The sequence below is a fragment of the Chiloscyllium plagiosum genome, chromosome 1 (genome assembly GCF_004010195.1).
Source record: "Chiloscyllium plagiosum isolate BGI_BamShark_2017 chromosome 1, ASM401019v2, whole genome shotgun sequence".
In the NCBI taxonomy this organism is placed as follows: Eukaryota; Metazoa; Chordata; class Chondrichthyes; order Orectolobiformes; family Hemiscylliidae; genus Chiloscyllium; species Chiloscyllium plagiosum.
The window spans coordinates 134,290,430-134,303,093 of record NC_057710.1 but is presented as its reverse complement, the minus strand read 5'-3'; the positions used below and the strand labels follow the sequence as shown (position 1 = coordinate 134,303,093).

General features: G+C 41.1%; 1 protein-coding gene across 2 annotated transcripts in view; it reads left to right on the top strand.

Moving 5' to 3' along the window:
* ap1ar (adaptor related protein complex 1 associated regulatory protein) overlaps positions 1-12,664 on the top strand; it is a 121,279-nt gene that overhangs the window by 87,565 nt on the left and 21,050 nt on the right. Inside the window, exons 6-7 of one of the 2 annotated variants that reach the window (XM_043697627.1) lie at positions 2,191-2,289; positions 10,784-10,848. In XM_043697627.1, the coding sequence (XP_043553562.1) occupies positions 2,191-2,289; positions 10,784-10,848 (164 nt within the window). The remainder of the gene's footprint in view (positions 1-2,190; positions 2,290-10,783; positions 10,849-12,664) is intronic. The other variant, XM_043697636.1, reaches the window with a different exon arrangement.

Sequence of the window (12,664 nt, the reverse complement as noted above, 5' to 3'; positions counted from 1 at the left end):
GAGTCACGGAAGGAGTGGTCTTTTCGGAACGCTGATAGGGGAGGAGAGGGAAATATATCCCTGGTGGTGGGGTCCGTTTGGAGGTGGCGGAAATGACGATGGACAATACGATGTTGGGGAGGTTGGTGGGGTGGTAGATGAGGACCACTGGGGTTCTGTCCTTGTGGCGATTGGAGGGGCGGGGCTCAAGGGCGGAGGAGATGCGGTGGAGAGCATCGTCGACCACGTCTGGGTGGAAATTGCGGTCCTTGAAGAAGGAGGCCATCTGGGTTGTACGGATTTGGAACTGGTCTTCCTGGGAGCAGATGCGGCGGAGACGAAGGAATTGGGAATATGGGATGGCGTTTTTACAGGAGGCAGGGTGGCAGGAGGTGTAGTCTAGGTAGCTGTGGGAGTCGGTCGGTTTATAGTAAATGTCCGTGTTGATTCGGTCGCCCGAGATAGAAATGGAGAGGTCTAGGAAGGGGAGGGAGGAGTCTGAGATGGTCCAGGTAAATTTGAGGTCTGGATGGAAGGTGTTGGTAAAGTGGATGAACTGTTCAACCTCCTTGTGGGAGCATGAGGCAGTGCCAATACAGTCATCGATGTAGCGGAGGAAAAGGTGGTGGGTGGTCCAAATGCCCCTCCCCCAATTTCCTCCTCCTACCTTTTATCTTAGCCTACTTGGCACACTTTCTTCATTCCTGAAGAAGGGCTCATGCCCAAAACGTCGATTCTCCTGCTCCTTGGATGCTGCCTGACCTGCGCTTTTCCAGCAACATGTTTTCAGCTCTGATCTCCAGCATCTGCAGTCCTCACTTTCTCCAGGGCTGCAAAGTCCTACTTCACTGCCATCTTACTGGAAACTTTGTGCTCTAAGTTGAGCTCAAAATCTGAAGAAAGTTTGAGCATGCATTATTTGCAAGCATTGAAGGCCAGTTTCCAGACATTGTCAACCTCTTGTATGAGCATCTATGGCATATATTTTAACAATCAAATCGCTGTATATGTTTAATTTGCAGTGACTTTTTGATATATAATGCAATCCGATGTAATTGGCAGCAAAACTGTGGTTTTACCTATTAGAATAAATATTTCGTTATTTATATTTTGTATTGGCAGCTGTCCAGTGTAAAAAATATTGTAAAGAAAGGCTTACAGGCAAGCCACCTTGACTGAATGTATTCTCTTGTTCGTCACCAAAATGCTTAGATTGTCATCAAAGTGAATACAGTTTTGATTTTCACTCTTCTGTCTTACAAATTCGAGGATGACTGGCACCCATGTGCTGACAATCAACAGCTTCTTGAGGAACAGAACAGGAAGGGAAAGATTACCAAGAAATAGAGGCAGTTTTTCACTTTTTAAAATCACAGTCAAATATATGTCATTGCTGCTTAATAAGTCTGATTTGTTTTCAAAGAGGGGATAGTATGTAAAAAAATGAAAAGAGCTGTTTATCGTGAAATGGAAATGTGACCATCCTAACGAGGGTACAGTGTGAATTAGGAATCCAGGTTATAAAGAAGACCAAAGAAATATGTTTTTTTTCTCCTCCTGGTAAAAAGGTTAAAATGATCCAACAGATTTAAAATTTTAAAAATGATTTTATATTGAAAATCTTCCAAATTATCTGCACTGATTTGAAAATTATGTTTAATTTGACAGAAACAATAGGCAATTAGAAGTTTCTTGGGTACTTAAATAAAACTTTTCTATACAGGAGGTAATGAATGAAATAAGTGACAAGGGAAGATCATTGAGACAGCTCACACAAAAGTGAACCACATCGCTGTCATAAAAGCGCAGAAAATTAGGGAACGTTTGCCTGAGAAGGCTGATTAAAAAGAGCCAAAGAGTATTGGGTTAATTACGTTCCCTATTTCTAAAATGTGTTCACCCCCCACCCCCCAACTGTGCTGACATCTGTGTTTGAAACTAAATATTGAGTTTCCTTATTGATGGATTATTTCATCCAGACATCTCAGTAGCGAATAGCAAGAGTAAGTTTTACCATTCTCTCGTTATGTTTTAATTTATATTTTTCTTTGTTTTCATTTTTGTTTGTAATTAAATTGTTCATTCTTTATTTGGTATTAAAATTCATGTAAGGAGCACTAACCTACTGCTGAAAATGCTTGTAATATAATTTTGATTTTTTTTCTAGAGAGGTTTATCATTTGTTAACCTTTTTATTTCGTTCACATGCAGTTAGCTGCACAAGAGGAGCAGTTAAGGATAGAAGAAGAAGCATTTTATGCTGCACAGCGTGAAGCAGCCAGGGCAGCAAAGCAGAAAAAGCTTTTGGAGGTGAGGGCATGAAGCCCATGTTTGGTTATGATCTGCAAATTTATTTACACGTCTCTTGTTTACAAGTTTAATTATGTCATGTTACTGTAGAGTTCTTTTTCCCCAACAGCAAAGCCTTATCTAGTTTTAGAATGTACACAAAATATATTGACTCTGCTCAGATTAACTATAAATATACAGCTGGAAGAAATTATCAATGGTCGTGTATTGACATTACCAGATAAGGTCATTGAATAGGCCAGCGGTATTTGCACTCTTGCAGCTCGATGCATGGAGAAGAGAATAACTTTGTTTTGAGGTAGTCAGTCTGACTACACAAAATGTCAGAACCCTTGAAGTTGAAATGGTGGATTTCACATCAGCCATAGTATAACTGCGTCTGGTGCAAGCCAACATTTCAAACTTAAATTTATTTGGATTACTGTAGTCTGCTAGACTGCTTTTTAAGTTTTACTTTAATATTAACATCAACATTTCATCGATGCTCTAATACTGGGGAGCATGGCATTGTTTAAGGATTTGAAACTACACAGTTCAGACCTCTCCTTTGTCTGACAAAACAGCAGGTCTAATACAATTGTGCTACCAACTCATGCTGATGCTTCTGCAATAAAACCATAGTTTATATTCAGAATTGCCAGTTTAAGCAACCAGTTCACTTAGTTTCTACCATCCTGTCCACATACTCTAATTTGATTGTTTTGATATCAACAATAATCCAATTATTCGACAGTGATATGATCTGAACAAACGACCATTACTTTCTATGAGGAGGCTAATCACCTGAGCATCATCATTTGAAATTGAATCCATTGAGTTTAACATCAAACTCACCAAGTATCAATGTGAATTTTAATCTTTAATATAACTGGCAATAAATGAGAGCCTTGCTGCAATGAGCCTATCTTTGAATGAAAATTGTTATGCATATAAACACCTGCATCATTGACAGACTTTTTTAAAGCACAGGGTAGAAGCTTGTTTGTGTCAGACAATATGTGGATGCAGACCTAAAAGTGGAAGGTATTCTGCTTAGGGGCAGGTTGGGTTTTCTGACGTGATTGTATTCTTCTCAGCTCATTGCATATACATACATGGATGAAGCACCAAATTTTATGTACAGGCAGGAAGGTCTGCTCTCTTCCAGGCTTCAACTTCCAAGTACAGGAGAGGTCGCAGACCAGGCAAAATATGACACTGCATTTAGCAGCACTTTCCTGGAGATTCTTGCTATCTCCTAGAAGGCTGTCTACAAGAGAGGGTCAGTCCTTTGCCATACAATGAAAGCAGACTGGACAGAAATGGCTGCGACGGTCAGCATCCTTTGGTAGCATCCAGAGAACCAGGTTCTAGTTTCGCAAGGTGGTGAATGGTCTGCTGAATTCTGCCAGGGCATGTAAACTTGTCTGTTCAATTCCTCATACCCATTTTGCAGCTGCAGAGGAAACCAGGCACAAGATTGGATACAAGATATCTCCGTCAGATGCCTTGATATTAATTTAAATGCCCTGCATGTAATGCAGTGATGCTACCTCGCCCCACACACTTCTGACAAAAGGAGCTGCAACACTCAGTTTATGCACTGACAGATTACTGATCTTCACAACCAGGAGATCGTATACATTGCTTCTCGCCAAAGACTTATGCGGGACAAAGGCTGGACAGAAAAGTCATACAACACCAGCTATTGTCCAAGAAGTTTATTTGGAGCACTAGTTTTCGAAGTGCTGCTTCTTCATCAGATGGACAACCACTTAATGAAGGAGCGACGCTCCGAAAGCTCGTGCCTCCAAATAAGCCTGTTGGACATTAACCTGGTGTTGTGATTTTTAATTTTGTTCACCCCAGTTCAAACTGGCTGCTCCAAATTATGGACCAGAAAAGAGAGCTTTGAGATGAGCACCTTAGAACTCAGGCACGAACGTCATTGGTTTTACTGCATCATCAAAACATGGAACCACCTCAAGCTTACTGTGTGCACAATGTGTCCGGATCATTGGGAGGGAGAGGGGTTGTAGAAAACACTTGACATAAGCCTCCAAATCCCTTCAAGAAGCAAGTTGCTAATGTGAAAGGAGAGCATGCCAGGGATGAAGGGCTGCTCGGATATTTAAAGCCATCTAGGCTGAGAAGCTCCAATTTATTACTCCACTTCTGGACATCAAGCACCAACATTTATAAGACCTTGAGTAAGGGTGGCAGCTTGTGCAATTAAAAAAAATCTTTGTTTCTTCATACAGCCTCCAGATTCCACACTCAATCTAGGACAAAATAAAACCCAGAGGAGCATCAGGGCTATCTCCATCAGCCACTTTAAACTATTTTAAAAAGGAACAGTAAGTGTCTCTCAGATTGCGCCATTGAGGGCCTCTTCCCCAGCAGCGCTGAGGCATTTACTCAGTAGACAACTCTCCAGAGAAGGCTTGAGCTCATGCCAATGCTGTGCCCACCAGAATATGGACCCATAGCCAAAGAAGGAAGAAACAGCCAAGATTTCCAACACCAAGAGACTTGCTGGGGTGCAGGCCTCTCCTGAGTCTAGTACAAATGCTGAACTTCTGAAGTAGACTATTGAAGAGCTGAAGAAGGGAGCAAGCAGGGAAATGTCTGAAGAGGTGCCAGAGACCGTGCATTGGCTATAATGAAAGACTTAGAGTCGGCCCAAGTTCTGAATGCTGTTGTGGCTCTAGCGTACATGCGTGGATGCAGGGGGAGTTTATTTCTCAAGCTATGGATGCATTCAATTTATTGGCTCAGTGAAAGAGGGGGAGTTGCAAAGGGTCTTCAACTTCCCTCCAGGGAGGTCATACTTGTTGAGGGAGTGGTGGTATGGGGTGTTATGGAGGTTTGCTGGAAACACCCCAGCAAGCAGACATCTCCAGGTCCCAGACCACTAGAAGATACCTGCCAATGCTATCAGTGGCAAACTGGCAAAGCATGAACAGGCTTTCTGAAGCTCCACTACAACTGTCAAGGTGACACCAAGACAGTGATATGAAAGAAAAGATTAAAGGACATTGAAGTCAACTTACGTGCAAGGGTGTCATCCTTCTGTGTGAACTAGCACTTTAAACAAATATAGTAATTTTGAGCACAGTCCTGTACTCTGTTTTAGTCTGATAAGGGTTCTGGTTATTCGTTTTGCTTATGGGCTACACTTTGTACCACGTGTACAAGTGTGTCATGTTAAGCAGCATGGAGAGTGCTGCAGAGGCTGGTATTCTCGGCATGTTCTGGAGCATAAGTGAGCGAATCAGCAGAGGCTAGCCACTCTACATTTCTGTCTTACATGAACGCTCCTTTAAATAGAGGTTTGAGCCATCTAGGCACTGCTCCCACATAATCCCACGTCTGTACGTAATAATGCTTTGGCTATGAAATGTAATAGGAGATTTTTGGTGCAGAGGGAACAAATAAAGTTATGCCAAGCAAACTACTGTAACATTTAAGGAAACGTTCCCCTTAGGACAGAAATCCCTCTACACCGTAATCATCTCATAATTCTGATTGTCCACATACCTTAATGTAAAATCTAGCGTAAAACCTTGCCTCAGATCTTTACTTTGAGTCAATTGCTGCATGCATGAAAAGCAGTCTGACTCTTGGTATTTGATCCCCCTGTGATATAGCCCAGCAACTTTGGAATCTCCCGTCTGTATTACAGTTTTGTTGCATGACTTTAACTTTCAGATTCATGGGTCAGTGAATGCTCATGCACGGCTGCACATAGCATAAGCCTTTCCACCATCACCACTATTGATGAGTCTTTAGTGTCCTTTTTTCAGTTAAATAGACCACAGCATGTGGTTCAAATGTTAATGTTAGGAATTGATGGAGCTTCTACACCTTTATTCTGCAATTACTCCTTCCTATCAGTACTAAGTTCTTAACTGAGCACGCAACAATATTTTTCAGTTCCTGTTTTGATACCTCTCATTTGGGTGTTTTTTGCACTGTGCCAGAACATGTGCAAACAGAACTGGGGACCCTCCCATTTGGGTTACGCATTCTTTACAAGACTGCCTTTTGTAGATTGATTTAGGAGAAAGACAGTGGTTAAGTTTTAATTTGATTTGTTCAGACTTCACACTATGCTTCACCTACCACCTTCCCGTCTCTTTCACCAGTATTATAGATAGCCTTCTCCTTTCTTCTGGCATGGTCGGTCTGTATTCAATTTCTACAAGACTATCAGCCTTACCATTATCTTGCTTAATAATCCTACTATTTCCTGATGTGACTCCCATCTCCAATGTTATTCAAGTCACTTGTTCTTTCTCCCCCCCTAATTCACTAATTCTTCCATTCCATTCCCTGACCTAACATTACAGACCTCACCTCTTTGTCCCCTTGCCCCTAACACTGATTCTGTCCTGTCCATCCCAGTTTCCTTCCTCCATTCCCCAGATTGACACAGTGCCTCTGATAAAGGTCCTTTAATTCAATCTCTTCTATTTTGTTTCTTCCTACCTGATCCACCCTGATCGGAACCTTTTTGCTTGAGCTTCCCTGCCCATTCTGGCCAGGTTGCTGGTATGGAAACCAGGGAGGCAGCTTGCTTGGTAAGGTTTCTTAACCCCTTACTCTCAAGTGACTAACAACAACAAACAAGACTACGTTCCAACTGAAACTTCTTGAATTGCTTGTCCTCATCAGGATTTACTCCTTAAACTGTAAGCATTTGTACAGATAAGTGGCTTGGTTTTGAAGGAGGCAAGTTAGTTGATGTTTGTACACTCCATGATTTGGAGAAGATGACTATCTCACCAGGTATGCGCCTCTCATGTATGGTCAAGTTGTGAACACATGCTGTGCAAATTTGGGAGATAGGATAGTAATTCCATCAAGCCAAAGTGTCGATGAGTATTCATGACATGTTAACAAATGTAGAGGACATCAGGAAAGCCGACCTGCCCGAAAGATTACGAGAAGTTAATACCGAAACTTTAACCACCCTTCTAAAATCTGCAAGTAAGTGCAGAAGATTCCATCCACAAAATCACATGGAAAAATGAATAATTTTCCAATAATGAAACAGTCTTGACTGGAGAGCGGATGCAAATTGGGCAAAAAAAGCAACACATCGGAGGGCTGGGAGCAGTTTAGATTTCAGCAAAAGAAGCCTAAGAAATTAACAGGCAGCAAGTATAAATTGAGGGTAAACTTGCGGGTAAACTTGCAGATAACTTACAAACGGCTCAGTGGTTAGCACTGCTGCCTCACAGCATCAGGGTCCCAGGTTCAATTCCAGCCTCAGGCGACTGTCTGTGTGGAGTTTGCATGATCTCCCCGTGTCTGTGTGGGTTTCCTCCGGGTGCTCTGGTTTCGTCCCACAGTCCAAAGATGTGCAGGTCAGGTGAATTGGCCATGCTAAATTTCCCATAGTGTTAGGTGCGTTAGTCAGAGGGAAATGGGTCTGGGTGGGTTACTCTTCAGAGGGTCGATGTGGACTTGTTGGGCCAAAGGGCCTGTTTCCACACTGTGGGGAATCTAATCAAACTGACTGTTAGAGCTTATATAGATATATGAAAATAAAAAGACGAATGGAGACAAATATAAGTTCCTTACTATATAATGGGGAACAGAAAGACGATAAACCAAGAAATACATATTTTGGTTCTGTCTTCACAAGGGAAGACAAATAATGTCGCAAATGCTAGGGAACACCACCCTGTAATGAGGAAAAGGAACAGAAGGAAATTAATATTAATAGGGGATTGGTGTTGTGGAAATTATTGGGATTATAAACCAATAATTTACACCCCACACTATAAGAAGTGGCCCTTGAAATAAATGGATGCATTGATGGTCATCTTTCAAAATTCTATAGACTCTAGAAAAGTCATTAAGGATTGGAGGGTGGCTAATATAGCCCCATTATTTATAAAAAGAGGCAGACAACAGGGAATTATAGACCAGATACCCTATTATCATTATTGAGGCTAGTGCGAGAGTCCATTATAAAAAGATTTAGTAGCAGAGCACTAGGAGAACAGTGACAGTATCAGACCAAGTCAGCATGGAATTACAAAAAGGAAAATAATGCTTGGCAAATCAACTGAACTTTTTTTTTGAGGATCTAAGTAGAAAAGTTTGAGGAGTAGCCAGTGAGTGTGGCTTGCTTAGATTTTCAGAAGGCTTTCGATAAGAGCCTACATAAGAAGAGGTTTGCGTATAAAATTAAATCATTTGGGATTGGGGGTAGTGTACTGATCGGGATAAAGAACTGTTTGGCAGGAAACAGTAGGAGAAATCGGTCTTTTTCCAAGTGGCAGGCAGTGAATAGTGGGGTACATGGATCAATTTTTGGATGCTAGCTATTCACAATATATCATGATTTAGATGAGGGAACTCAATGTAATATCAAGTTTGCAGATGACAGAAAGCTGGGTGGGAGGGTGAAATGTGAGGAGAATGCAAAGATGCTTCACTGTGATTTGGACAGTTTGACTAAATTGGCAAATGAAGTAATATGGATTAATGAGGTTATCCACCTTGGCATAAACAGGAAGGCCGATTGTTATCTGTAACAAATTTGGAAAGCGAGAAGTGCAACAGGAGTTGGGAGTGCTTGTATAGCAGTCCCTGAAAGTAAGCATGTAGGTACAACAGGCAGTGATGAAGGCAAGTGGTATGTTAGCCTTCATAGTGACTGGGTTCAAGTACAGGAGCAGGGATGTCATGCTGTAATTATATAGGGCCCTAGTGAGACCACACTGTTTTGGCCTCCTCATATGTGGAAGGATGCTCTGTCTATGGAGGGAGTGTCACAGAGCTTTACCTGAATGATTCCTGGGATGGCAGGACTGACCTACGGAGAGAGATTGGCTCTGTTAGGAGTATTTTCACTGGAGTTTAGAAGAATGAAAGGTAATTATAGAAATCAATAACATTCTAACAGGACAAAAAAGGATGTTTCCAATGATTGGGATGTCCAGAACCAGAGATCACAGTCTAAGGATACAGGATAGTTTAGGATTGAGATGAAAATTTTTTTCACCCAGAGTGTGGTGAGCCTGTGGTATTCTGTGCCACAGAAATCGGTCGAGGATAAAACATTGAATGTTTTCAAAAAGGGGGGTAGATGTCTAGTGCTAAAGCTTATTGGGAGAAAGCAGGAACAGGAGACAGAGTTGGATGATCAGCCATGATCATGTTGAATTTTGGAGCTGGCTAGAAGAACTGAATGGCCTATTCCTCTTCCTTTTTATATTTCAATGTAAAGTCTTGACTCTGTCCTTTTCAGTTCAAATCCCTTCATCAGAGGGCTCCTCATCCCATCCTCTGCCTGTAACTTGCTCCAGCTGTACAATCATCAACCAATTACAGTGCTTCATTTCTGGCCTTATGCATTTGTTACTCTTTTGTCCCATTATTGACATTTGGTCTTACTGACACTGAGCTCGCTCCCTAAATCTGGATCAATGATGCTGGAAGAGCACAGCAATTCAGGCAGCATCGAGGAGCTTCAGCAAAATCGACGTTTCGGGCAAAAGCCCTTCATCAGGATGAAGGGCTTTTGCCCGAAACGTCGATTTTGCTGAAGCTCCTCGATGCTGCCTGAATTGCTGTGCTCTTCCAGCATCATTGATCCAGAATCTGGTTTCCAGCATCTGCAGTCATTGTTTTTAACCTCTCTCCCTAAATCGCCATCTGTGTTTTTGACTCTCATCGGTAAGATCCCTATTGAAAGCTATCTCTTTGTGCAAGCTTTTGACAATTATTCTCTCTGGCTCGATGTCCACTCCTATGTGAAGCTCCTTAAGCATTTCCGTATTTTCAAGATGTTATATAAAATTAAAAACAAATTGCTGGAAAAAGTTAGCAGCTCTGAAAGCATCTGTGGCAAGAACGTAGAAGTTCTGAACTCCAGTTCTTTAGAAGGGTCGCTGGACTCAACGTTAACACTTTTTTTGTTTAGATGTTGCCAGACTTGCTGAGTTTCTCCAGAAATTGTTTTTCAGATTTCAGGAATCTATGGTTCCTTGTTTTTGATATAAAAGTAAGTTATTTACATCCTGAAGTCATTTGGTCAATACACCTGGGTAATATTGCAATAACCTATTTGAAGTTTTTTAAAAAATTTTTAAATGTTGTTTAAGAAATTAAATTGCAGTTCAATCTGTTTATTTTAGTGAGTAGCTCACTGATCTGATATAAATACATATTTTGCCTGTTTTCACGACTGCATTAGGAGTATTTCAAGATTAGCTCTGGTATGATACTTGATCCTGAGGCAGGAAATGAAAAAATATTTTATTTTGGAAATATTTTGCAAGAGTTTCTGCTCAATACTTTTCCTCCCTTGGTAGTTTGCTTTCTGCTTTACTACTCATGTTTTTTATTTAAGGCCACCTTGATGGAGGCTCTACCTGCAAGTTAAACCTTGTATATTTTGCATCTTGCTTCATCTTCCAGCTTCTGGTCTAAAAAATAAAGTAATAGTAACGAATGAACTAAAGATAATTAGTTAATCTATGTGTGTGCTTTATAGCAACAAAGGCTGCAAAAGGTGAAACAGAGGACCAAGTCTGCTTCAAGCTCTGATCAGCAAAAAAGGTGAGTTTTTTTGTATTAAAGTTTAAAGTATTTTTTATTTGCAACTGCTCCAATTATATCTATAATTAATAGATATTGTAAATGTTTATCTTTTAATTTTTGTAAAATAAGGATTAAGAATTATTTGTACAGTCTGTTCTGGTATGATAGTTCCATTCCCATGCAATCCTGCATTAAAAGAAAATAGTGTAATAGCAGCACCATTTAAACCAATGGGACCAGAATCGTGTTATAGCCAATACAGGTGAGGGAAGTTAGTGTTCTACAAATAATGGTCTAAATTGTTCAATTGCATTATAGCCAATTTGTGTTGAAGAAATGCATGTTGTAGTGGAACCAACTGTAGTACATATTATGAATTCCAGTTATTTCTTTTGGACGATTATTTTCCCCAAGACCTTAAAATGGCAAAGCATATGGGAGTTACAAAAAAATAGCAGAAGCTAGCTGGCATGCATGTTCCCAAGCTGTGCTCTTGGCTGGAATAGTTAAGAACTGAACCTTACAACAATCAATGAGCTAAGTCGACCAGTGGCAGTATTTGACATCAGAGTGTTTTAAGGAAGGAAAATATCAGTTGTTTCCTGGTTCTGTTTGGTATCCTTGTAACATATTCAGTGGTCAATTAACTTGCCTATAACTACTTAATTAATTGTGTCATCTAAGCTTCCACTTCAAAGTTGTTGTGAAAGATTGCTGTGTGGTTGTAAATCCCTTGTAATTTGAATAAATAAGTTTGAATAGATACAAGTCCATCTGTGCTGGTTCAGGGGATAAAAAGCAGTTCTTGCTTCTTGAAAAGTAGTGAATCTGCCCAGTGTTCCTCCTCACCTTTATTCAAGAGTATAACCTAATTTCTGCAACCTTTCCTTAAAACTTAACTCTCTTAACTCTGGCATTGTTGTGGTAATTCTGTGCTAGCTCCTCTCCAAGTCTTCTGTATTCTTGCTGAGGGTTGTTGCCCAAAACTGTTCCAGATGGAGTCTAGCCAGACCTCTGTGAAGTTGTAACACGGCTTCCACCCCTTAACTGAATACAAATGCCCAAATCCATTATCCTTTTAAATTATTTTTGTTCCTGTCGAGTGATTTCTGTACTTGGATCTCAAATTTCTTTCCATCCACAGCTCTTAACGTTCACCATTTAGGAAGTATTCACATTACCTTTTTGTCTAAAATGGATGATCTTATTGTTATACATTGTGTTCTGTCTGCTATTATTTTGCCCACTTATTTAATCTATCACTGCGGCCAGCATTCAATAAGATCATAGCTGATCTGATAATCCTCAACTCCTTTGTGCTTTTCCCCCATAACCCTTAATTCCCTTACTAGTTAAACCTTAGCCTTGAAAATGCCAAATGACCCAGCTTCAACAGTTCCCAGCAGTAACATGTTCCACAGTAACATGTTCCACAGATTGACTGAGGTAAGGCCCTTTGCTCTCCCACAAGGGGAAACAACCTCTCCAAATCTATCATGCCCCTAAGAATATGCTTACAATAAGGTCACCTGTCATTCTTAAGTCCATTGAATATCCCCCCAACCTATTCAACTTCTCATAAGACAGTCCTCCCCTTGTATTGCCATCGAACAATTCTTCCGTCGCCTCCGCCTCCGAGCTTACTTTCACAATCAGGACTCCCGCCCACCTTCCGAGGACCCCTCGCCCACCTTCCAACACACTGCATCCACCTGGACACCCCGCGCTGTCCTATTACCTGCCCTCGACCACTTCATTTCCAACTGCCGCCGGGACATTAACCGCCTCAACCTGTCGACCCCCCTCCCCCACTCCAACCTCTCACCCTCACAAC